Source organism: Lepus europaeus, chromosome 6, assembly GCF_033115175.1.
Source record: "Lepus europaeus isolate LE1 chromosome 6, mLepTim1.pri, whole genome shotgun sequence".
Classification (NCBI taxonomy): Eukaryota; Metazoa; Chordata; class Mammalia; order Lagomorpha; family Leporidae; genus Lepus; species Lepus europaeus.
In genome coordinates this window covers 107,148,410-107,176,375 of record NC_084832.1, presented here as the reverse complement: position 1 = coordinate 107,176,375, position 27,966 = coordinate 107,148,410, and the positions used below count along the sequence as shown (strand labels likewise).

General features: G+C 36.1%; 1 protein-coding gene across 7 annotated transcripts in view; it reads right to left on the bottom strand.

Annotated features, from left to right (window-relative positions):
* ATF7IP (activating transcription factor 7 interacting protein) overlaps window positions 1–27,966 on the bottom strand; it is a 140,066-nt gene that overhangs the window by 75,302 nt on the left and 36,798 nt on the right. For 3 of the 7 annotated variants that reach the window (XM_062194861.1, XM_062194858.1, XM_062194863.1), the window contains exons 2-4: window positions 11,219–12,795; window positions 1,793–1,879; window positions 60–205 (exon numbers count right to left, since the gene is read on the bottom strand). In XM_062194861.1, coding sequence (XP_062050845.1) covers window positions 60–205; window positions 1,793–1,879; window positions 11,219–12,788 — 1,803 coding nt within the window. In that variant the 5' untranslated portion in view covers window positions 12,789–12,795. Of the gene's footprint in view, window positions 1–59; window positions 206–1,792; window positions 1,880–11,218; window positions 12,796–25,883; window positions 26,099–27,966 lie in introns of those variants that run through there. The other 4 variants (XM_062194860.1, XM_062194859.1, XM_062194857.1 and 1 more) reach the window with 4 other exon arrangements.

The window sequence follows — 27,966 nt, the reverse complement described above, 5'->3', positions numbered from 1 at the left end:
AAAGACATTGATGCTTTTTATTCAATATGGTCTTTAACTCATAATCTACAATACAATACCTTTTGAAGCTTCTGGTTAATGTCTCCTTTGGTTGTAATCTTTACTTGAAATTCTGCCTCATATTCTTCTTCCACATATCGGCGGCGTTTGGACTGTACATTGTCCATGTCCTCTGATTTAGAACGTTTTCTTCTGGAAAATTCATCTGAGAACAAAAATCATGATGTTCAGCTGGGCATTTTTATTATAGGCCTTTAAATACCTGTTCTCCATCTTTGGTACAATATTACTTCTATCACAATAGCATTCTCAAGCAATTTTATGAATTGTTTTTGAGATCAGAAAAGTAGGTATATAGAGCTTTTAGCTTTAAACTTGAAATGATTTTTAATATGCTAAATAAGATTTTTCTAATAGCTAAGCAAAGTATACTGAAAGCACAGAACATTTTTTTCCTTAAAATTTTCCTATTATAATGGAGAACTGCCTAGCAATTGTGTCACACACAAGGTAGCTGAAATTATCTCACATTCATTCTTTTGCTATATTTCATAATGTATATGTAACGTCTGACAAAATATTAATTCTCATGTCAGATTCTAACTTTGCATATTAAGCTATTAAATTTTTAATCCTCAATATGGAAAAATTCTTAATTAGCAGACTCAGGAAAATAGCCTAATATTTATAATATAGCCCAATAAATTTCAAATATATAAACATAATAAAAGTATTATCATTACAAAAGTACATCTGATAAAGCTTAGAGACTCAAAGATCTTCACTGAGAAAACTGCTTTCAAAATACATCATTCATGAGGTCAAATTATCTGATTATTGTAAATATCTAAAACACTGAAAAATAGCCTATGTGATCAAACCTATCCCTGTCCATCTCATTCTATACTTTCATCAATGTGCCTATTTTTTAAACACAGTTCTTTTCTACCACTTCTCTCATAATCATAACACACATAAATGTAGAGCAGCGTAACAAGACTTACAGAATCCAGGTTCCTGACTCCTAAGTCCGATGCTCTTTCTGTAAACTCAACATACTTTGGTCTGACCATTTCCCCTTCACATGAAACTTAAGAACCTTACATAGACTGCTACACATATTTCCATTCACATATTATCAGCACAGACAAAATCCTGTAGTTCCATTCTCTAAATTTAAATCTAAGACAATTTCTTGGGTCAAAAACTCTGTGCAGCAGTTTATGTTGGTGTTTGGAATGCTGCATCCCATTTTGCAGTGCCCGGTTAAAGAGCTTGCAACTCTGCTTCTGATTCAGCTTCCTGCTTATGTGTACTCTAAGTGGCAACAACGATGGCTCAAGTTCTTGGGGCCCAACCAAATATATGGAAGACCTAGATTGAGGTTTGGTTTCTTGATTTTGGCCTGGCCCAGCTTTAGCTGTTGTGGGGATGTAGGGAGTGAGCCAGTGGATGGAAAAATCTCTATCTTTCTGCCTTTTAAGTAAAATGAAAATAAATTCAAAAAATTGTTTTTAATAAAGTCTGTTTCTTTAAAAAAAAATCTCATAAAACCCAAGTACCCTAGTAAAGCTTAAGCCAAATCGTTCCTGTAAAACAATGAAAACATATTCATAAATAAAACATAGAATTATATAATACTTCCCAAATGATTTAATTGTAGATTATTTAAATTGCAAAATTTTAGAATGATTGGAAAGGTAGAAAAGTATACTTGATGGCCTTAAGGAGAAAAAAAAAAGAACATGTTATTATTTTCCAAACTAGTTCAAGTTTGTTGGTACATGCTTACTTTTCTCAGGTCTTTCATCTTCTTCATTTATCACTTGTTCTTCTTCCTCTTCAGGTTTACTGTCCTTTTCATTACTTTCTACTTCTGCTGCAACAATAATGCAAAAGAAAATTTTACTTCCATTAGAATTTGTATTAACTCAGTAATTTACATTATTGGTAATTATCAAGTTACCAGACTAAGCTTTCATGAAATCAGAGCTCCAAAATGTGTCGTTTTAGGAACAAAATGGGAGCATAAACTGGTAGAAATGAATGACCAAGTCTACTTTCAACATTTCTGCAATTCATAATACACTCAACATGGAAAAAAAAATTCACAGTATCAATTAGAAAACAAAGGATCTTAGTAATTTTCTATCACAAATAAGATTAATAAAATGTAAAAACAACTACAGTAAGGATATAGATTCCTTTACATTTAATTATTAAAACTAAAATTGTGGCTGTGGTAATCACAAAATATTACCAACTACTGGCAAATTCAAAATGTTTTGACCAAAGAGGTTGAACCATTAAATAATTTTAATGGTTTTGGGATAGTTCATAAATGAGAATGCAAAAGCTATCCTAAACATAATAAAAGCTTCACTTAAAAATCATACCCAGTTTGATAACAATGCTAACAACTGAGATGGGTGGCTAACATACGTTATCTCATGGCCGCAGTATAATCCTATCCTGTAAGTAGTACTTTTTGCCATCATAGACAAGGAAAGAAAGGCTAAGTAAATTTCACATACACATATAAAAATAAAGAGTGCTATCAAATAATATTGCCAAAAATGTCCATGTATTTATATTATAGCAAGTAAAATCCAAGTATCAGAAATGTCCTTTGGTCAATCTACAGAAGTACTCAGAAAGTTGATGGAAAAAATGGAATTTATTTTGGTACTGGGAAAAAAAAAACCTGAAATCCAGGCATAGTTCTTTCCCTAATACACATTTTCCATATAATATAGAAAACGTTTTTGCATAAAAATAAACTCATACTTTTAATTCTGTTTCTCCATGAAATTTCTAAAAACATACCTCATGTCTCTTCAATTAACTTAATCATTAAAATGGGTCATAACATGGCTATAAGTCACTAAAATATTTGAACTTCTACTTGTTTTCCCCTTACATCACTACAACTGGCTCCCGGTGACGCCAATAAAGCATGCTATATTTCATCACATTCTGTAACCCTTATTAAATAAGCAATCACAAGGCATGAAGCACTACATAATCATTTTAATATGACATTTCTTCTCCAAACATTACAGTTTTTACACAATAGGTCTAAAGGCAGAAGTCAAGGTTAAAGGTAAAAATAGGCAGAGACCAGGATCATTGATGAATCTATCAAGTTCTACAAATATTTTATTCACTCTAAGATAAAACAATAAAGCCAACATTGTACATAAATAGTACTAAAATTGTATTTGAACTTACACTGTGTTAATGATTTCATCTCTCAATCCTAAATTTTAATGGAATGAATGAATGCTTTTGCTTTCTTGTGGATAGATCAGAAATTCACAACATATTTCTTTCTCTAAATATTTTTCTGAATCTCCCCCAATTTTAATACTCAGGCTTTGTAACTCATGTGTCTCCTAATCCCAGAGTTTTCAGAGACACAAAGTAATTCCATTGCTTGAGACAAAGCACAAAATTTGCCAAGCCTCCAATTCTGCTAACTATAGCCAGAGAACCCAGAAGAAAGCAGAATAAGTTGGCCAGGTTTGTTGTGTCTCTTTTAAGCATATTATTCCCCTCTCTTCTTACAGGTAAGTAAGGGTTTGCTTAATTTTACTCAAAAGCTGTCTCCCCTTGCCTAATTCCCTAGAAGATATGACTGGATTCCTAATACTTAAAACACTCATTGGGATTTCAGAATTGACTCATAGAATTAAACTTTATGCTAGACTTTTATGTAATAGAAAAAACTTGGGATAAAGAAAATAGAGAATCTGAGAGTAGACATGCTTAAACCTAGAATAATAATCAAAGGCCACTGTACACAGACAATTTTATATATACATGTAATTTCAGGTAGTTCATAGAACTTCTGAAACTCATCAAAATACATTACTTGGGAATATCTTTTTAGCATCTGTCCTTATTCAGATAAATTTTTGCTATAATTCCTCATCACAAGTTGATAAATTCTCATAGTTCAGTATACAGTATTCCTTGGTATCAAATCTTATAATTTTGGTAACCCTAAAAACTTTTGAGAAATATCATAGAAAAATTAGTTGTTTAATATCAATCTGACAATTATTAGCTTTAGTAAGATTTCATTGAGTAAAGACAGAAACCTGGTTTGTAAAGGATTAAAAGAATTTATATTGGGAACTTAGTTGCCCATTTTCAGAACCATACCTCAGATAATTGTATTCTAAGGAAAACACAGACAACAATCATTGTCAGAGGATGGCAAACTTCTTTATCTAAGTGGGAAAAAATATTTTTAATTTGCAGGCCACATAGACTCCGGCATAAGTATTTAATTCTCTCCTTGTTGCAGGAATGAGCAATAAATAGGTAATAAGTAAATAAATGGCCTGGGTATATTCCAACAAAATTTTATTCTCAAAAGCAGATGAGGCCCACATGCCATATCTCACAATCCCCTGCATTACATTACTGGCCTCATGAGAATATTTAAAACAAAACAAGAAGTTTCTACAGACAAATTAGAGATAGTGGGAACTTTGCTTTCAGAAAAATGAGAAAAGGAAATGAACAGGTAATTCACAAAGAAATATAAAAAGACAATAAACATATAATTCTCAAAGTCATAAGATGTACCAGAAAATTTTTCCAGAAAATATCTGGTTAATAATGTAACTCTTCCAGAAGTTTTTCCGTTTTATTTAAGCAATACAAGTTGCAAACAATATCTTCTACTAAAATTTTATACTCCCATTTAAAGCAAAACTTTGGCATGGGTTGGGGGAGGGGAGGTTACATTTAGTAATTTTCTCCCATTCTTTCCCTCCCATTCTTTCTGAAACCCAAATGTGACTTTTCACTCCAACCACTGATCAAAATTGCCCCTTGTCAAAGTCCCCAGTGATCTCCAGATTATAAAATATTTTCTTCCCCCTACTTGAACACATAGCAGCATTTGACATCTGTTTAAATGAATGTTTCTGTTGCTTATTCCTCATCCCTCCACTCCTCAACCTTTAAACACTGGAATGCCAAAATCTCAGTTCTTGAATCTTCTTTTTTAGCCATTTATACTTATTGTGAAGTGATCTCATCTTCTCACTTGACTTCAACTAATGTCTATATGCTAACCACTCCTAAATTTTCCTATATAGTCTGTGAAATTCACAGATGTATCCAAATTGTGAGAAGAGTTATTTGAGGCCAGCGTTGCGGCTCAATAGGCTAATCCTCCACCTGCAGCACCAGCACACCGGGTTCTAGTCCCAGTCAGGGCGCCAGATTCTGTCCTGGTTGCCCCTCTTCCCGGCCAGCTCTCTGCTATGGCCCAGGAAGGCAGTGGAGGATGGCCCAAGTCCTTGGGCCCTGCACCCCATGGGAGACCAGGATAAGCACCTGGCTCCTGGCTTCGGATCAGCGCATTGCACTGGCTGCAGCGTGCCTGCCGCAGCGGCCATTGGAGGGTGAACCAACAGTAAAGGAAGACCTTTCTCTCTGTCTCTCTCTCTCACTATCCACTCTGCCTGTCAAAAAAAAAAAAAAAAAAAAAAGAGTTATTTGAAACTAATCTCCTATACTCCTGCATCCAAACCCTGCCTTTAGTCTTCCTCAATTCTGAAAAGATTTGCAGCACCAGACTGTAGGGCTAAGAGGCTCCAAAAAGAAAATACGTAAGAAGTAGATAAATAGGCCGGCGCCGCGGCTCAATAGGCTAATCCTCCGCCTAGCGGCGCCGGCACACCGGGTTCTAGTCCCGGTCGGGGCACCGATCCTGTCCCGGTTGCCCCTCTTCCAGGCCAGCTCTCTGCTGTGGCCAGGGAGTGCAGTGGAGGATGGCCCAAGTCCTTGGGCCCTGCACCCCATGGGAGACCAGGATAAACACCTGGCTCCTGCCATCGGATCAGCGCGGTGCGCCGGCTGCAGCGCGCTACCGCGGCGGCCATTGGAGGGTGAACCAACGGCAAAAGGAAGACCTTTCTCTCTGTCTCTGTCTCTCACTGTCCACTCTGCCTGTCAAAAATAAAAAAAAAAAAAAGAAGAAGTAGATAAATATAAATGCACTGAAATGATAAACACATCAACATAATAGTGATAGCAAATTTTAGTTGACTAAGTTGTGTCAATTTCAATCATGCTGTCCTAGAGCAAAAATAGGAATAAACTCCAAATTCTTTTCCTATAAAATTATCCTCATTAGCATCATTTTATGTTCATCTTACATTACAGACACAAAGGCAAGGGGGGAAAAACACAGATTTTTAAAAACTCAAAATCTATAGGAAACTATGTCAAGAATTCAATGGAAAACCCAGCCAACTCTAAAACAGATATTTCTCCTCATAAAACTTATTGAGAAACAGTATTCTTGTTTTGCAAGGGAAGGAATTCTATCCTTTCTATTTCTCTATAAGAAATAGAAAAAGGACAGTCGGCACCGCGGCTCAATAGGCTAATCCTCCTGTGGTACTGGCACACGGGGTTCTAATCCCGGTCGGGGCGCCAGATTCTGTTCCAGTTGCTCCTCTTCCAGTCCAGCTGTCTGCTGTGGCCCGCAGTGCAGTGGAAGATAGCCCAAGTGCTTGGGCCCTGCACCCACATGGGAGACCAGGAGAAGGCACCTGGCTCCTGGCTTCGGATCAGATCAGCACAGCACACCGGCCACAATGCACCGGCCGTAGAGGCCATTTGGGGGCGTGAACGAATGGAAAAGGAAGACCTTTCTCTCTCTCTCTCTCTCTCTCTCTCTCTCTGTCTCTCTCTGTCTAACTCTGCCTGTCAAATAAAAATTTTTTTAAAAACAAAGAAAGAAATAGAACAAGGGGCAGGCATTTGCACTGTGGCTAAGAGGCTGCTTGGGAGGCCCACACCCAATATCAGAATGCCTGGGTTTCAGTCCCATTTCCTCTTCCAATTCCAGCTTCCTACTGCAGCACACCCTGGGAGATGGCATGATGGTTCAAGTATTTGTGTCTTTGCCACCCAGATGGGAGACCCAGATTGAGTTCCTGGTGCCTGGCTTCTGCCTGGCCCAGCCTCAACTGTTACAGGCTTTTGGAGAGTGAACCAAGGAATGGGAGATCTTTAAAATAAAATGGAAGGGGGACATTTTTTAAAAGAAAAACAGAGTGAAATGGAGCAAAAAAGAAGGGAAATAGAGAACAAAGCAGCCCAAAAAACTAGGAAGAGTCATGAGAGAGAGACTATTAAAAGGCCATCATGTATGAGAACAGGTAAGACAAAGGAAAGAAAAAAGGTCTCTGGGGCAGGCGCTTTGGCATAGCAGGTAAAGCCATCGCCTGCAGTGCTGCAGCAGAAGATGGCCCAAGTGCTTGGGCCCCTTTACCTGCAAGGGAGAACAGGAAGAAGCTCCAGGCTCCTGACTTCAGATCAGTCCAGATCCAGCCACTGCAGCTACCTGGGGAGTGAACCAGTGGATGGAAGACACCTCTCTCTCCCTGGGGAGTGAACCAGTGGATGGAAGACATCTCTCTCTCCCTGGGGAGTGAACCAGTGGATGGAAGACATCTCTCTCTCTCTCTCTCTCTCTCTCTCTGTGCCTCTGCCTCTCTGTAACTCTACCTTTCAAATAAATAAATAAATCTTAAAAAAAAAAGTCCTTGTATTGAATAGCAAGACCATCAGTGTCATTTCATTGAGGGTGACTGGAAAAGCAGAAATCAAAATCCAATTAAAGCTAAAGAGTTAATAAAATGAAATGGTATTAGCTTTGTTAACGTGAGAGAACAGTACCTAGAGGAATGTGTAGGTATGGAAAGCACACAGAAAGTGTGACTAATATATGCATCTCTTCTGCTGTTATTTTAACTTTCCCAGAGAGAGAGAAATATTTACTTTGCTAGCCTTCTTAAACAGACAATCAATTACTACATGGTAGTATGCAACAATATGATACTATCTCAAGACTTATTAAGGTATATCAGCAATACTTTTTTAATTCATTATTTTTCTAAAATTGAAATAGTTGGTTATTTTTTATATTTTTTATTGTTTTTTGTTGCTGCTCATACACAGCATAACTGCTACATTAAGAATAAATTTGTTAAACAAATGTCTGACAGAACAGGTTTATGAAGTTTTCCCATTAGTATATGACATAAATGTTAGTAGCTAAAAGGAGAGCCAGGGCAAACATCAGTGTTTCAGTTTATAATTCTGTGATGTGCTGATGTGAAAACTTAGTCAAGAAAAAGAAACTGCTAAAGCTAAAACTTCAGGAGGTGCACAGCAACACAAGCAACAAGTAACAGATTCTGTTGCCATATAACAATAACAGAGTATAGCTTAAGAACCAATGAAGAAACCATATTTAAACTCACAATATATAAAAACTCTTTCAGATAAAGGGCAAAAGACACAAATTAAAAGTTTAGTTATCAGCTAAGAAATGAACTGTATCACTAACCTTGCCATGCTAATAGCATACTATCAGGTTAAAGTCTGAAGGCAAGTTACCAAAAGTAAACCTAACTTTGAGTTTTCCAAGAATGCAACATGATTGGCTTACTATTCATCTGCCTACACTTAACAGTGTTTCGTTGGAACCTCCAATACCAAGATTTTGATAAAGGTAAAAATGTATAAACTCATTAAATCATAAGCTACAATTTGTTATGACTTTTTTCTTATACAGATTATAAAGTTTTTTAAAACCTGTCCTAATGCCACATTCTGTAAATACTAATTGAATGAGTGAGTGAGAGTTTACCCTAAATAGTTACCTGTTATGTTTTCAAAATGTAAATCTCATATGATTCTCTTCTATTTTTTCAGTGGCTCTCCAGTGCATCATAATGCTTTCACATTGTAAACAAGATCTTCCACACGTTATACTTCTCTTACACTATTATTTATTCTCTCTACAAATATGTACAGGGTGCCTACTGTATACCAGGCACTGTTTTGGCTTCATGACAGTGGTTCAGGGTAGGGATGATACCAATTATAAATTAGATTCTGGATCTATTCTGAATATACTATCAACAAGATTCCCTAATGGTTTAGATATGGCATATGAGACACAAATATAACGAAGGTTCTAAGTATTCTGATCCAAGCAAGTAGGATGGAGCTGTCATTACAAGGAGTCATTAAAACCCTACGTAAGCAAATAATGAAAAGCAAGGGTTTTCCTAAATACATCTTGTACTATCACATAAAACTGCCCTCCTCTATGCTCTCCGAATACCAACTGAACATTATCACTGTATTCATAGCCTTATATTTAATGGCCTACGATGTAATTCTTATTTGCATTCTGAAGGTACTAAATGTTTATCTTCAAATCCCTGGTACCAAGAAGGGCTTGGCCAATCTCTTTCTAGAGGTTCAGTAAATGCTCTTAGAAATAAAGTCATCTCTTAATAAGAAAAAACCTCCAACTCCAAAAGCTGGTCTGAAATACTGGGGGCAAATTCCCTCCAATTTTTTTTTTTTTTTTAGTACTTAACTAGAAAGCACACGCTGTTTCATACTAGGAAGGTCACTCCTCTCACATCTCCCAGTGTAGCAGAATGTAATTCAAAAAGTCTGCTGAAAGTAGAATTAAGGGATAAGTTTATTTTGGTAAAAAATTTTGAAATCACTGCTAATTTTTTTTTCATAGTCCACATTTCCCATGAGCTGTCTGAAGAGCCCTCATATACATGGACTTCAAATTTTTTGTGCAAAAATAAACGTATACTTTATTTATATTTTCCATAAACTTTCTGAAGCACTTTTACAGTTATAACCATCTGAGAGACTGAGGTTTCATAAAGAAATAATGCTTGAGACTGACAATAAAGCAGGATTGCTCTCATTCTCTAGGAATAATGAAAGAGATGAGAGGAAGGTACTGAACAAAACACAAAGTTTATATACCTCCTATATAATGTTTAAAATTAACTGAAATATGGCCGGTGCCGTGGCTCAACAGGCTAATCCTCCGCCTTGAGGCGCCGGCACACTGGGTTCTAGTCCCGGTTGGGGCGCCGGATTCTGTCCCGGTTGCCCCACTTCCAGGCCAGCTCTCTGCTATGGCCCGGGAGTGCAGTGGAGGATGGCCCAAGTGCTTGGGCCCTGCACCGCATGGGAGACCAGGAGAAGCACCTGGCTCCTGCCTTTGGATCAGCATGGTGCGGCGGCCATTGGAGGGTGAACCAACGGCAAAGGAAGACCTTTCTCTCTGTCTCCCTCTTTCTCTCACTGTCCACTCTGCCTGTCAAAATAAATAAATAAATAAAATAACTGAAATATAACATGGGTCGAATAAGAAAGAGGGATACAATCAAATAAGAGATTTGGGTTGTAGGGAGATTACTCAAAAGAAAAGGGAAAGAGGAGTAGGCTGAATAGAATCCAGACAGCTGAGGGAAAAATGAGTCAAGAATAGATCATCAGACTTTAAAGTTTCTGGCTTTCAAAAACGGTTTCATTCCCTCAAAAGGGAATACTAAAGATGTTATAGGAAACATTAACAGAAAATAAGATTTGTTACACTACTAACAAACTAGTAGGGTTTCTACTCTAAGTTATCTGTTCACTAAGTGACATCAAGAAAAAACCACTGTTAGGACTCTTTTTTTTTTTTTAATTAATTAATTTATTTATTTTAATTTTTGACAGGCAGAGTGGACAGTAGAGGGAGACAGAGAGAAAGGTCTTCCTTTTTGCCGCTGGTTCACCCTCCAATGGCCGCCGGGGTAGGCGCGCTGCGCTGTTCCAATGGCAGGAGCCAGGTGCTTATCCTGGTCTCCCATGGGGTGCAGGGCCCAAGGACTTGGGCCATCCTCCACTGCACTCCCTGGCCACAGCAGAGAGCTGGCCTGGAAGAGGGGCAACTGGGACAGGATCTGGTGCCCCGACCGGGACTAGAACCCAGTGTGCCGGCGCCGCAAGGCGGAGGATTAGCCTACTGAGCCACGGCGCTGGCCAAGGACTCTTACAATGTACTGATCTAAACTGCTGTCTTACTGCTATGTTGATCTAACTTATCTCTGTTTCTAGACTATAATACCCCTTATAGGCAAGGTTCATATTTTCTACTTATTTTATCACTCTTCTCAGCACATAACACAATGCTGCTCAGAGAATAAGTACTCTGTAATTCTCAATTCCAGGAAGTTAACAGAGTCTTCAATACAGTCACCACCATTCTCAGCTTTCTTACAACTAAAAGCAATTTAAAACTTACCCCAAATGGTTTTAAACAGTTCATTAAAGTTAAGAATAATCTTTAAAATTTAAATAATCTACTAACCTGGAGAGCACGTTTCATTTTGTGATATAACTTCAGATTCATCTTTTTCACCTGAAATATCTTCCTCATCAGAGAGGACCAAAAAGGCTTCTTTTGGCAAACTTTCACTACTTTCTTGTTTGGATGGGGAACCAAAAGAAGCTTCCATTTTCTCTTCCAAATCTGGATTTGCCTCATCAATTGGAAGGAGAGACGTTTTGGAAAAGCAGGTAAGTTCATCCTCAGCAGGTGCAAGCTTTTCCAAAATAGGAATGATTTCATCTGTCTCCATAGAATCTGTATTTTCTAAGATATTCTCATTTTTGTCATTTTTTATAACATTTTCACTAATAGTTTCTATAAGGTCTGCAGAATTTTCATCTTCATTCTTTTCACTTTGGTCAATTTCCATACTGCTAGATATGGTCTCTTCTCCAAGAGCAAGCTCTGTAAAAGGACCTTCCTCTACCTTCTTTTCATTTTCAGGAGGTAGATTTGAACAAATCACTGTGTCATCTGTTTCTACAGTTTCTTCATTAGCATCACAATTACTATCAGCTTTATTTTTCTCATCAATTGAGTCCTTATTCTGAATTTGGTCTAACTTTTCATCATCCTCATTTTTTTCAAGAAAATCATCTTTATTGCTGCTTGGCTTTGCATTGTCTGTTTCAGGAAATGGTTCACAATCTGGTACAGAGCTTGGATCCAAGTTGGAATCAAGGGCTGATTCAGGAGTTAGTTCATTAGAGGTCAATTCACTAGACACAGGTTCACCAGAAGCTGAGTCACCTAAGGCCAGTTCACCCTTGGCCAATTCACTGGAGGCCAAGTCACCCTTGGCCAGGTCACTTGAGACCAGGTCACCAGAGGCCAGATCACCAGAGGTCAGTTCATCAGAGGCGGGTTTACTAGAAGCTGGATCACCACAAGAAGCTGGATCACCAGAAGAAGCTGTATCACCGGAGGCTGGCTCACCAGAGGCCAGTTTGCCAGGGACTGGCTCGCCAGAGTCCGGTTCAACAGAGACTGGTTTACCTGGCTCACCAGAGATGGGATCACCAGAGGCGGGATCACCACAGGGGAGATCACCAGAAGCAGTTTCACCACAGGAAGGATCACTAGGGGTGGACTCGCCAGAGGTGGACTCGCCAGAAGCTGGATCGCCAGGAGTCAGATCAGCAGAAGCTGGATCATCAGATGCTAGCTCAGTGGTCAGTTTAGAGGCTGGTTCAGGGGTTGCATTACTAGGAGACAAGAGTTCACAATTTAAATCATCGTCCTGCTTGTTTTTTACATTAACATTTAGATTACACGGTGTTTCTTTCCATTCTGCTTTACTTTCTTCAGGGTCAAAACAAGTATCTTCAATGCCATTCACTTCTTCCTTGTCTTTAATATAATCTGTGTTTTCCAAAGGCGAGGTTGGGTCTAAATCTCCATTTTCATGGTTGCCGTTTAACAGCTTGACATCAGTTTTCAACAGTTCTTCTTTGACCTTGTAAACTGCTTCAAGTTGTTGACGATCACTCACTCTCATGGTTTTACGAGCCTTAAAGACTTTTTTCTGAGGTTCTTCTATACCATCCATTTTGAACCTTTAAAAAAAGAAGAAAAGTTTAAAAAGAATAGCCGCTTAATTATAGACTTAATGCAAACTGATCTTATAAGAGAAGCAAGCAGTACACTTTATGTAATTTTGAAACCTTAATCCAGAGGTGGAAGTGGTAGATTTGGTCTCAAAATGGACAGCCACAATCCAAACGCACCAGAGCTGTTAAGGAAACCATGACTTATTCTCTTGTTGGAGGTAGATGCCACAATGTGTGCTAGACCACACAAGATTGATGAGTGTGTAATGGAACCAAAGAGAGCTGTTTCTAGAGAAGAGTCTGTAAAAGCCTGGTTCCCATCTAATACTGAAGAAATTTTTGTTGGCGGCATTGAAGAAAATATAGACTAATATAACTTGAGAGACTACTTTGAAAAGTATAGCAAGACTGAAACCACAGAAGTTATGAAAAATAGAGTACAAAAAAATGGAGAATTTGTCTTTCTATCTCTTGATGATGGTACTTAACTGTTCAGAAATATCATGCTATTAACTGGCATGGTTATGAAGTGAAAAGGTCATTTCTAAACAAACTATGTGTTAGATCACAGAATTCACAGAATTGGATCTGGCAACTTTATGCGAGAAACTTTGGAGGTGGTGAAGGTACTTTTGGCTATGGTGGAAACCTGGTGGAAGAGGCGGCTATGTGGTAGAGGTAGTGGCAGCAGAAGCAGTTATGGAGGAGGTGATAGTGGATACAATGACTTGGAGGTGATGATGACAACTACAGAAGTGGTCCTGGTTAGAGCAGGAGTTGTGTGAACCAGGATATGGAAAAACCAAGGTGGCTGATATGGAAACCAAAGTGGTCGGTATGGAAATGGAAGAGAATATGATGATTAGGATGAAGGAGAAAATTTCAAAGGTGGTAATTACAGTGGGGGCAGAAACAATGATTTTGGAAATTACAATGCACAACAAATTTTACAAATTACAAATGGACCCACTGAAAGGGAGCAGTTTTGGTAGAAATGGATATGGCAGCAGGAGGTTCTAAAAACAGTAAAAAAGGTTTGCCATTCTTAGGAGACAAAGTGAGGAGTTGTCAGGAAAGCTGCAGGTTAGTTTGAGACATGCATCCCCCACATGCAGTAGAGGAACTGTGAAAATCTGCCACAGAAGGAACAATGACCAACAGTCAGGAAAGTGACTACAGCTATAACAGGAAACTCTTCTTGTTCAGGACTATCATAACCACAGTTTGCAATTAGATGTACAGTGCTGAGGTCTTTTATTTCTTGTAGCTTTGTCTTTTTACTTCATCAAATGTATTGTCCTACAAATCACGGCAGTGGAACCAGGAATAAAAAATAAAGGAATTTTAAGCTTAAGACAAAAAAGAAACCTTAATCCTTCCTGTGTGTTTATTTTCATTATTTATTGGATTTATGTAATTAAAAATTGATGAGTACAGTCTTTAAGGCTCGTAAAACCATGAGAGTGAGTGATCATCAACAACTTGAAGCAGTTTACAAGGTCAAAGAAGAACTGTTGAAAACTGATGTCAAGCTGTTAAATGGCAACCATTGCATACCAGTCTATCGCTGGTATGCAATTACCAGGAACAAGCAAGGAAAGGGGGACTAGTTTTCACTCTCAATACGAGATTCATACAACCTGAGGAAGCTATAGGAACATGAAAAAAAGTAAATAAAGAAAATGATAAAGAGAAATAAAGGCGTAGGGGCTAGCACTGTGGCACAGTGGGTAAAGCCGCCGCTTGCAGTGCTGGCATGCCGGTTTGAGACCCGGCTGCTCCACTTCCAATCCAGCTCTCTACTGTGGCCTGGGAAAGCAGTGGAAGACAGCCAAAGTCCTCTGGCCCCTGCACGCACACAGGGGACCTAGAGGAGGCTCCTGGCTCTTGGCTCCTGGCTTCTGATTAGCCCTACTCCACTCGTTCCAACTATTGGGGAGTGAATCAGAGGATAGAAGATCTCCCTCTCTCTCTCTCTCTCTGACTCTGCCTCTCTATAATTCTGCTTTTCAAATAAATGAATAAATCTTTTTAAAAAATGTAAGAATAAAAGTAGTAGATGAATGGAAGGTAAGTACAGAGATACGGAAGAAAAGGAGAAAATAAGTAAGGAAAAGATTACATTTATAACTAGGCACATATGGATTAATAACTGTAAGAATCATTAGCAAGCAGCTACCATCAAAAAAGTGCAGACATATTATATGTCAATTTAAAAAATTTTAAGAAAGGGAAGACAATTTACACAATGAGAGAAATTATTTGCAAATCATGTACAGATTATATAAGGCTATTTCAAAAAGTTTATGGAAAATTGAATTAAAAGAGTGTTTATTTTAGTGTGAAAAATTTTGGGAAACCAACACGTCTGGGGGTTTTGAAAAAGATAATGCATATTGTGCATTTTATGAAAATAGTATCTGGGGTCAGTGTTGGGTACAGATGAAGCTGTTGCCTGTGAAGCCAGCATGTATGAGCACTAGTTGAGTCTCAGCTGCCCCACTTAGGATTCAGCTCCTGCTAATGCATCTTGGAAAGTAGCAGAAGATGGTCCAAGTGTTTGCGCCTCCGCCACCCATGTGGGAAGCTCAGATGTAGTTCATGGATCCTGGCTCACTGATCATCATGGCCATTTGGGGAGTGAACAAGCAGGTGGAAAATCAATCTCTGTTCTTCTTTCACTTTATACCTCTGCCTTTTAAATAAATAAAATAAATCATTGTTTTCTTAAAACTATATATATAATTCAAAATTTTTGCACCAAAATAACCTTTAATTCCATCTTCCATGAACTTTCTGAAGTACCTTCATATGAAAACTACTACAATTAAGTAATAAAACACAGATGAGTCCATTTTAAAATGGACAAAAGACTTGAGTAGACCTTTCTACAACCAGTAATATTCATATTCAGCAAATAGTTCATAAGCAATAAACATGAAAAGATATTCAACATCCTCCATCATCCGGGAATGGAAATCAAAATCACAATGAAGTAATACTTCATACAGGACAACTATTTATTAGAGAATAATGAGTGCTGGCAAGAATATAAAGAAATCAGAACCTTCATTCAGTGCTAGTAGGATTGGAAAATGGTATAGTTGCTTTGGAAAGCTGTTAGGCAGTCTCAACATTTAAATAAAGTTGCCATATGATGCAGTAATTCCACTCCCAGGTATATACTAAAGAGAAATAAAAACAAATTGTTCATTTAAAAACCTGTACACTGTTATACCATTTGCCCATAGCAGCAGTAATCCTAACAGCCCTAAAATGGAAACAACCCAAATGCCCAGCAATCAATGAATGGAAAAATAAAATGGGATATATTCATATAGTATAATATTATTCCACCACACAAAGGAACGAAATACCATGCTACAATATGGATGAGCCTTGGAAACATGCTTAGGCAAGAAGCCAGTCACAAGGGGCCACATACTGAATGATTCCGTTTATTGAAATGTCCAGAATAGGCAAATCTATACAGATCACAAGCAGACTAGTGATTTTCTACAGGTGGAGGGTTTAGGAGGAATTGTGGGGTGGCTGGTAAAGGATATAGGATCTCTTTACTAGGCAATGAAAATGCTCTAACGTTGTAGTGACAGACACACAATTCTTTCAATCTGCTAAACACTACTGAATGGTATATTTCATTCAGTAAAACGTCTACAAAGAAAGAAAAACTGGTAAATATATATAGTAGTATTTTCTCTTTTTTTTCTGCTAAGCTGTCTGAGTGTTTTATCATTTCTACTTATTTATCAATGAATGAACTTTTATCTCACTTGGTATTTCTCAATTTTACATATGCTTTTTAGTTTCACTGATTTCTTTCTCTGATATTTCTTTCTTTTGTTTTACCTGTTTTGAAAGTTTAACTTACTGCTTTGTAAATTTTTTTATTAATAAAAAGGGATCAAACCGTCTATTTCATATATACAATTTTAGGAATACTTCCTACCTTACCCCTCCTTATTCGCATCTTCCTTTACTGATTTCTTGTGGCTCAAGCTTAATCATTAGTTTTCAATCTTTCCTCTTTTGTAAGGTATGTATACATACTACACGTAATGCCATACATTTCTAAAAACCTTATCTTCACTTGGTTACCTTTATAAAGGTCCTATCCACCAACTAAGTCTACTTCTGCAGTGCTGGGATATTTCTAAAGTTGCTTTAGTTGATTTCACATTTTGATGTGTTATATTTTCATTATTATTGTTGAAATATTTTCTAGTTTTCATTGTGGTTGTTTTATCTACAAATTATAGAAGTGTTTCTTAAAGAGATAATAGCATGAACAAGTGAAGGCCATTTTTAAAAATTCAGTTGATTTCACGTCTAAAAATCAAGCAATATAGATCATTAGCAAGTCATAAGGCATTATTCTGGCTTTACTTTATGTCCACCAGGGGGCCCAATTGGTGAGAACATCCTTAACTGAGTAAATGTCTGGCACCAGGCTGTTAGGGCTGAATTATAAATCCCCCTCGCCCCAGACAAAGACCTAAGTCCCAGCACTGCAGAAATAGACTTACTTGGATAAGGCCTTTATAAAGGCAAGATAAGGCTATTAGGATGGGCCCTGATCCATTACGACTGGTATCTTTTTGAAAAGGAAGAAATTTGGTGTGGGCTGTTGAAACATCAATATGGAATGCCCTGGATTCAGTACCAGCCTCTAGCTCTTGATTCCAGCTTCCAACTAATGAGACACTGAGAGGCAGCAATGATGCCTCAAGTAATTGAGTTGTTATCACACAAGTGAGAGATCTGGATTGGGTTCCCAGCCTGACTTCAGCCTAACCTAGACCCTGCAGTTATGGGTATTTAGGGTGTGAACTGGTGGCCTGAAGTTCTGTCTTTTTGCCTATCAAATAAACAGAAAAAACAGGGAGGATTTACACAGACAGATATGCTGCACACAGGGAGAACGCCATGGGGAAATTGGAGTTATATTGCCACAAATCAAGGAACTATCAGAAGGTAGGAGAACAGCCTGGAACACATCTTTCCTGAGCACCTTCAGAGGGGCATGGCCCTAACAACACCTGGATTTCAGACTTTTAGTCTACAGAATTGTGAGACAATAAATTTCTGTTGCTTAAGGAAAAAAAACTCAAGAAATTTAATTCACAACAGGGAATAGTATGGTAAACAAACGCTCATCTCAACAGATATATTCACTTGACAAAATTCAACAGTAACTCAAAATTAAAACTCAAAATAAGAATAGAAACTATTCAAGTCTGATAAAATTATTGGAGAGAAAACTACAAATATCATCCATAATGGTGACATGATCAGAGCTAATATGAGGATATTCTTTATCACCATTTTTATGTTAACATCTGGCCAGTGCAATAAAGGCAAGCAAAAAAGGGCAAGGATTTGGTTCCAGGGAAAGATAACTTCGCCAATCAATAATGGAATAAAACAAGTCTTTAAGGACTAAGATGTGCAGGAAGCAAGAATACTGCTTTCACATTGGATATGCACTGATCATCAACATTAACCAGTAGTAATGATGGTATGAAACACTTGCTGTGGCCTGAGAAAGGCAGGAGAAAAAGGAGCCTCTGATGTCCAGGAACTTAACTGACACTCCAAGCTAGTCCTCAATGTCATTAAAAATTGATCTGAAGTGTACAGCTAAGCCATGCTGTAACCCTGTTGACAGAAAACCACCTTAGAGAACATTCAAGTCAGACAAAAATCTCTGTGCAATCTACAAAATACCAAATGTTCCTCTCTCTAAATGAGTAATGATTATGCCTTCATCATCATAGATTTTAATCCTTATAGTCGGTTTTCCCTATTTAAATAAGATTTACTGAGATATCCAAGTATAAAACTGCCCCTATAGGCTGATATCACCCAATCTTGAGTAAAGCTCTACTTCTTTAACATCTTCCCCAAACAACCCAACCTAGACGATACTATAACCAACCAAATCCTATACTAGGATTTTTCCTAGCATCCTCTTAAGGATGATGTACCTTTGTTTCCCTATGGTATGCATTCCTCCCACCCTGTAACAAAAAATAAACCTAACTATGTTCAGTAACAAGTGGGCTTCGCCTGAAGGGCATAAAACAATAAGCCTAGCCTATTTGCTGGAGGTCAATACAGTTTCTACCATATAGTCACAGAACTTCTAGACTATAGTACCTTCAGCATTCATTCTCTTGCTTTAAGCCAATTACTTATGACATGTTGCTTGGTTTTTACAAGTCTTTTTATTTAAGTTAAGAATTGAATGAAACTACTTAGAGAAATTGTTTTAATAAACAGAAATCTTAGTGCAAAGTTATCACACACACATTTTAAGAGTTACTAATTATCATCTAAAATTTCAACTTCATGTTTCCTCCCCATCCATTCCAAAATGAAGCAATCGGCAGTTTTATGGAAAGTAGATACAACGCAAATTCTGTAGTCACTTTGCTGAGTCCAAACATACAAAACAAATTTATAACATAAGCAGTATAGTTAACCTTTAAATATTTTCAAATACTTAACTGCAATTCTTGTAGACTTTGACCTTATAATACACACATTTCTCAGATGTTATAAGCATGGCTGGCAGTTGCACTGAAATTAAGTACTGCTTTTAAGAAACATTTTCATAACTTTTAGTGACCCAATTAAAAGCATGAATTCTGTAGGTATATGGATTTAAATTCCAGCTCTTCCAGGTATTTATTGTGTGACACTGAGCAGGTTATTTAACATTTCAATTTTTTCTTTCAGCTTAGAATTTTCTTTAAAAAGGGAATCTCAGTACTTGCCACAGAGATTGTGATAAGGATTAAGTGATAATCTATACATTACGTGCTTAGAATATAGTAGGCCCTGAACAAATGTTATCATCATAGTCATCTATGTATATTCAGGATAACATTTTTAGATATGAATTAAGAATTTGAGACAAATTTCTCTTAACTACTTCTGGTATTTCATAAATGAATTAGAAAACCCAACATGCATACTTCATGTTTAATACTAAATAACTACCACCAAATAACATTTCATAAAAATATAATCCAAGGCAAACTGACTTTTTCAACAAAATTGCCATTTAATCCAATAATTATAAAGTATTACAAAAAGAATCATAGAATAACTACCATCCATTCCCACAAGGGAGCACACTACAGCCATTTACCACATCTTTATAGCTTCTAAGTATAATGAAAAACAGACAAAGCAATAAGGAAGTAGCATGACCAACCAGTTCAAACTAGTTCAGCCATATCTGTGCAAACCAATCAGTCGTCTGCTTTTAGAAATCTATTTTGCATAAGCAAAACATATTTAAGAAAGATACACATTAGAGAAGGGTGTGCTACCTGCAAATAAGTCTCCACGGCTGTATTACCAGAAGGCATTTCTAAAGATGATTTTGTAAATACTGATGGCTGAAATTAAAATGCCATTCATAAAAACCATTCTACAAAGTGAATGCTACATTTTTTAGGTGGCAGCACTAGAATCATGAAGCTTTCACACGACTTACTCATTTTCACAGGAAAAAACATTTATATTGTGTAGCAGAAAATGTCCATCGTATCTACTAGTAACTGTAAACATGAACTAGTTTCTCCTGAAAGCATTTTTCTTTTCATAAGGAAGAATGTGAAAAAAAGTTGTTAAATCCTTACACTAAATATTCAGATTCAAGACTCTGGGGAAATACTACCAGTAATAAAATCTTTATTCCACAGAAATTTATATTTAAATAACCAGAGAAGGGTGTGTTACCTGCAAATAAGTCTCTATGGCTTGTAAAATTTTTCAAGTTTTTGGTAAATTATTTTTAGGGAAAGCCCAATGAGCCGCTTCTTCTTTAAGTGAAAACATTATTTTCTTCTATGCTTCATCCCCCTCCACCCACTCCTTTCACTCTTCTTTCTAGCAAAGACACCATAGCTATGAAACAACAAAGGGAAGCTGTTATGTCTTAGCCTACAATCTGCCTGCTCAAAAAGCTCAAGAATTTAAGTGGCTGTTCAAAAGCTGCTCACAAACCCAGCCAATCAGCAGCTAGCATTCTGATTCCTGCCCAGCAACAGGATAGAGACAATAAGGTCAGAGAAACATAGTTAAACAAAACCTGGATCTGCAATACTTCAGTGTGGTTCTTTGTCTGAAATAAGTAATCTAGAACATACTTTGCATAAAATCCTAAATCCATGATAGGAATAATATACCACACACACACATACATACATAATTAAGATTTATGTCATTATGCTACTTTTAAGTTATCTTGCTGCAATAAATGGCCATTGATGATTCCAGAAATATCAATTTCCTACCTGGGGAATGAGTCAGACATGGACAATACATAAGAACATACTTTTCTACACCATGAGTTTGAATTGTAAAATTCAACTGTAAATTTCTAAAAAAGGAAAAAATCCACAAATATTGTATTTAGAAAACATATAGAAGCAAAAATCTGATAAAACCTTAAATTTAAATAATGAACAAATTGTTTCCATACCCATCCAGCACTATTTTACAGATTTCTGATTCTAAAAATGGTATTTTGCATGTAAAATATTATTATGAACAGCATTATAAAATGTTATGCAGTCTACTGCACAGAACTGACTTAGTTTAATTGATCTAATGAAATTAAAATGCATGATTCTTGGCAATCTATATTAAGTGGTTATAAATACAATGACTACATCTTTTTCTCCTTAACTTCCTTTCACAGCAGGTTACAATAAATAGCAATAAATAAATTTGTGGATTACAAAATAAATATGTAAACTGAAGGGAAATTTTTTACATCATTCTATAGTTCTTTAAATGTAATATAAGATAAAAATAGAAGATCTGTAATCAAAATCTAGTTTTTCCTCAATTTCACCACCTATTATATTTTCTTAGTAAGCAACTTTGTAAAATAGATCTCATTTTTCCCCCTTTATACAGATGCATCTTCTAATTTTCCAAACATACCCAAGAGGGAGCTTGCTGCAGCCATACTCTTAGTTTATATAATCTCCCCACAGGAAAAATAAATCAACAGCTGCTTCAATGTTTCAGTCCTGTGAGAGAACTGAAATTCACCGTCTGATTGGCCCAAAGCCTTAGCTGTCTAAAACCAATCAGACAGCAGAAATGCAAACCTTGCCCAGCAACAAGGGAAGCAAATGAGGGCAAGTGCTCTACTAAGAATCTAATGAGTGTGAAAATAAAGGTGAACAATGAAACTGAAACATATTAGTTACACAATCTCAGATGCTTTGTTTGATTAACAGGACGTTGGTAGGGCTTACTTCTTTTCTTTTTCTTTTTTTTTTAAATAAGCTAGGGTCTGTAATGCTTTCCAAAAACAAGTCAGAAGTTACAAGATTGTTGGGTCAAAATGCTTACAGACACAATCACTACATTAATTTAAGATAATGAATATCTGGTGAAGTATAATTAAAAATAGAACTTAAGCAAAACCTTAGAAAATGTTAAGCAGAATAATTTAAGTGGATGTGGACTTCTAGGCATTGCAATTAGATTCATGCTGTTCATTGACATTATTATATTTTTCTGAATAGTGGTGTGCTGCTAGTAATTTTTATTCAAATCTTTTCTCATTAAATAGCTTAACTAAATATTACTCAATAGGCCTAATAATGACCCATTCCTAAATAATCACTTTATGCTGATAATTCCTAACTTCTAAAAATGCTACAACCAGATTGTTTAAGAATTCAATTCTCAGTTGAAAACAGATTTTATTTTGTGGTGCAAAATTTTGCTTGAGACAGATGAATTAAAAAGTATGTGAAATATATCTCAACAAAAGCTGATATTAAAAAAGAAAGGACCAGCAGAATTTCCACTGACTATTTTATTAGTCATTTCTTTTAAACCTAACCCTCTTTACTGGGTCACACTATCAACATGGACAAAACAATATCAACAAGAGAATGGAGTGCTGTTTAGGGAGTTCACATTTCTAGGCCAACAAGCATATCTATAATTACACTTGTGAAAAAAGGCAATAAATGTAAAATAATACCAGCATTGTTCTCTTACAGCTTCATCTTCAATAAGCCAATTACTAACTAGGACATAATTTTATATTATGCTTATCTTTCAGGATGGTAGTAATGAGTGTGAAATACCCACAAAAGATAAAAGTACAAAATAAGCAAAGGAAGCAGTACTGAGGATGATACAGGTAAACACTACAGCTAAAAATATTAATCAAATCTTCACATGAAAAATGCAATTAGGTATCTTTATCAAGAAGAACTAAAATGTCTTAAGTGAGATAGATTCTCTTCTAAGCTGGTATTTTAATCAAAAAGCTTTATATGTAATTAATGTTGATAAATTTGTTTTATAAATAAGGCACACATCTTGAACTTCCTGAAGTTACATTGACTTGGTCATATTTTATCAATATTGCTTATTCAAATGATGTGTTTTGCCATCATTTACTACATTTGCCAGTACTTTAAAGGTATCCTTTTAGAAATAAATGTTATAAGTGAATTTTAACAGCTACATTTATATATTGTTTAATGAAACACTTTGGCACTTCTCATCAAATATCTAGTATAAAATTAACACATTTTTCATGTCCAAAGCTTAGATATAGGGAAACACCTTAAGTGTACTGATTATCATTATGTGTTTTTAAAGTCGTTTCACAAAAAAAAATAATAAAATTACTATTTTGGTATAATATTAATGAAGTATATAATGTTGCACATATGGCCTACACTAAATATTGGCTATAAGATCAATGGCAACATATATATATATATATATATATATATATATATATATATATAACTGACATTTGAAATAATTCTTAAATGAAGACCTTACTTTAGAAAACAAAGGTAGGCTGGTGCCGTGGCTCAACAGGCTAATCCTCCGCCTTGCGGCGCCGGCACACCAGGTTCTAGTCCCAGTCAGGGCACCGGATTCTGTCCCGGTTACCCCTCTTCCAGGCCAGCTCTCTGCTATGGCCCGGGAGTGCAGTGGAGGATGGCCCAAGTGCTTGGGCCCTGCACCCCATGGGAGACCAGGAGAAGCACCTGGCTCCTGGCTTCGGATCAGCGCGGTGAGCCGGCCGCAGCGTGCCGGCCGCGGCGGCCATTGGAGGGTGAACCAACGGCAAAGGAAGACCTTTCTCTCTGTCTCTCTCACTGTCCACTCTGCCTGTCAAAAATAAAAAAAAAAAGAAAAGAAAAAAAAAAAAAGAAAAGAAAACAAAGGTAGTAATCTAGAACATTTTTAACAGGCTTGTAAACCAATGTTGCCATGATTGCCTATGAAAAATAATAAAAAATACTTCTTATACATTGTTTTACAGAGGCAAAACTCAGTACCATTAAAATTAATCTAATCTGACACAAGAAGCATTTTTTGGCCTTATAAAACTTGCTTAGTTTGATTTCGTATTTAAAAACAAAATACCCTTTTTAAAAGAAATCCACATTTGCTTATTGATTTGTAATGATGAAAACTCTTTTTAAAATAATAAGCATATCCCAAAGGGAGCCCTCTGCAATCATCTTATCAATTCTTTTATAGAAACAGAAACTAAAATATAATTTGCATAGTCACTGTGGTTGGCTATTTGAAACAGGGTCATATAACCAATCAGGAAGCTAGAAACTGGGAACCCATAAAAGAAGAAATTCTAAATCTGCCTGGCAACAGCCTAAAAATAGAAAGAATATGCTAGTATGAATCCTGAAATAGATGTGAGAGCAAAACTATCAGCTAAAGAAGTTTATTTTCTTGGGGGGTGAGGGGAAGAGCACTTGCATTTTGTACCTAAAATATTAACTTGACACCTTTTCTTATTAAGTGCCAATTAAAGAAATCTAAATGCTTAGCTAAAAAAAGAGGCCTCTTTCAAGTAACATGTCATTGTCTGTTACTTTATTTACATGTGTGTATGTGTACACCCAAATACGTATTTAAGTCATTTTCATTTTTCAAGAGGCATTTGAATCAAAGCTCTAACACATCCAAGGTTCTCTGAATTCTCAAATTCTGAATAGTGCTGTATTTTTTTCCTAGCACTTTTTTCCTGCAATTATTTGTGAGCCTGATTTATTGGTTTAAAAAAAACTCTTTCGCATATATTAAAAATACAAAGTTTAAATGATTTATCAAAGCAGACCTCTAAATAAGGTAGGGATTATACCTTTTTTATTCTCTAACACAAATTTCTCTCAATGTACCAGTGAGTGTGTCTTACACACATTCAGTAATCACTTTCTTAATCAGAATAAAACAATTCCAACAATTGAGGAAAAAATTCTTACTGTTCATGTCAAGTAAAAGTTGACCATACAAGAATATAATCTGTCCAACTCTGCTACTTCTGATTTTTCAATTTTGCTTCAAGTGGGGTACTGTTAACGCTGACAATGCTTGAAATTTCCTATTCTGTTACCCAGTAGATAGAATGTATTTTCATTATTGTACTTTCCAACCCAATATGCACATTTCTCTGTACACTACAAATTTACTCTGCAGTAACAGTGCATTTTGGGCTAGCAAATAATGACCAAATTAAACATACACACAGACACACACACACACATTTTCATTTCAAGAATTTAAATTACAGCTGCTGAAAAGAAAGGCTAGCTAAAATGTCCAGGAACGTTAGAATGAATTAAATTCATCAAAGTACATGCTCTCTATGTTTCATTTCAAATCTTCCATCAATTTATTTTGATGAAATAGTAAATTAACTTTACAAATGTTTTCTTTGGTCACTATCTTGTTATCTAAAATGCAAAATGAATTCATATATTTGACAACAGAAAAGTCTAAACACTTAAAATGAAAATTATCTATAAAGGACTGAATCATGAATAAAGCTTGGAAATAATGACTTTAGAGCATAATTTAGGAACATTCAACAGTTTTAGGTAACAAAAATTCCACTGAAGGAAGGGCAAAAATTAAATGAGCAACCAACTGACATTCTTTTAAATGCAAAATTTAACAGTGGCTAGATTGTAAAATTAATCAAGCTTTTAAAAACAAAATACTGTTATTTTAATCATTGGTATACATGAAAAGTAGCTTACCTTGTTTTTTTTAATTTTTTTTTTTAAAGATTTACTTATTTTATTTGAAGGGCAGAGAGGGAGAGACAGAGAAACAGGGATCTTCCATTCTGATTCACTCTCAAAACGGCCCCAATGGGGGAGCCAGGAACTTCATCTGGGTCTCCCACGTGGGTAGCAGGGGCCCAAGCACATGTTCCATCTTCCTCTGTTTTTCCCAGGCCATCAGCAGGGAGCTGGATGGAAAGTAGAGCTGTTGGGACACGAACAGGCACCCATATGGAATGTAGGTGGCAGCTTAACCCGCAACGCCAGAAGCTGGCCCCTAATTTCTTTTTCTTAATGTTAAATTCATATGCAACTGATATACAGAATTGTATTTATATTGTTAGACTATCCTAAATGTTATATGTATATATATATATATCTTGTTTATTTAACTATTATCTTCATCACAAAGGAAAGAAATATGAACTAACTAACCTATGAGTTAGAATTAGTGGGAGAGTATAATATTTTCTGTTAAATTTTATATTTATAATATTTTCTGTTAAATAAATTCTGTTAAATAAGACGGTACATGAGGAAAATGCTTTGATAATCCTGTATCTCGAATATCACTTTAAATATGTCTCCATATTTGGTATTTTTCTTAAGTTGTATTTAAGTTACATCTTTCTCCAAAATTTTTACTTACAGTGGCTAGTTATATTTCAATAAAACCAAGCAAGCAGAACATTATTCAAAGCAGTTGTATAACACGTACCAATCTGAGTTTGAGGGGATAATTGAGGCACCTTAGAACAATTAGTATACCAATGAAAATGCCCTACAGAACTTAAGATAGTTCTAAGAAGTTCTCTGTGAAAATCTATTCTCTTCCCCCTGCCCCTCCTACAAGACCCCTGCTAAAAATCCACAGGAGTCTGAAATGACAGCTGAGAGCCAGATGTTCTGTGGCCAGAACCTTTGTGTCCATACATCTAACTTAATAACAAGTACAATTAAACTAAAGAAAAGACCTTCGTCCTCTTCCATATTCTGGAGGAAACTCAAATTCCTCTTTGCACCAACTATTTTTCTCTTCTATAGGAAAGCAAAATTCCTGGTTACACCTCCTTGCAGATCTAATTAAAATTACTTTTTACCACATCTTTTCAGCCAATTCAATTTATAAATCCACATATTTCTTTAGTAAAGACCTTTCATTAAAAAAGCTATGCTTTTCATAGCAAGAGCTCAGTTGGGCATACAATAGAGAATGGACCAGCAGCTCCCCTGGGATCAACAGTAAAAAATTAGATTCCCCCTCTACAATTTTCCCAGTAAGGAATACATAAAAATACAAAAAATTAAACTATTTCTTTCTGGCAAACATTTCTAAGAAAAGCTTAGTTTCGTAAGTCGGGCAGTTAGAAGCTATTATCAAAAAATTATTATGTATTTTAAGAAAACAAGTTCCTTCATCCAAAACCAAGAATCACCACTCATACCACTCGGTTTCATCTTTTAGAATTAAAAAACAAAACAAAACTATAAGGACTCATATACTGAATGATACCTACAAATACAAAGGGCTCATGTTCTGTTCTCACCTAAACCTGTTCATATAAGTTATGTTTGTTACTGAATCTAGTTGTACATTTTTACTGTAAAATTATAAACTTCAATTAAATTTTGTGTAAACTGATGAAATATGAGTGCAAAAAAAATGAAAGAGAGGCTAAATATGCCTCAGTAAGAGATAATGATTCAAGAAAAAAACCTAGACAAAGGGATGGGATATCATAGACAAATCATTCAACATCTCTTGGTCTAAAGCTTTATATCTGAAAGATAGAGAAATTAAATCAGAAGGCCTCATAGCTCCTTCAAGTTTTGATTTTCTAATAACATCTTAATAAATTCCATTTCAAAATACATTTCTTTTTAAGCAGTGATAAAAATATTTGGTTTATTAATATATGCAACATTCATTAAATGTCTACACGGTCTTTAATACAGGACAATTTTTAACACACTGTAAAGAAATTATGTGATTGAAAGTATAATAATATAGTCTAATAACAAAGTATTACTGCATGTAGATTTTTATGTAAACACA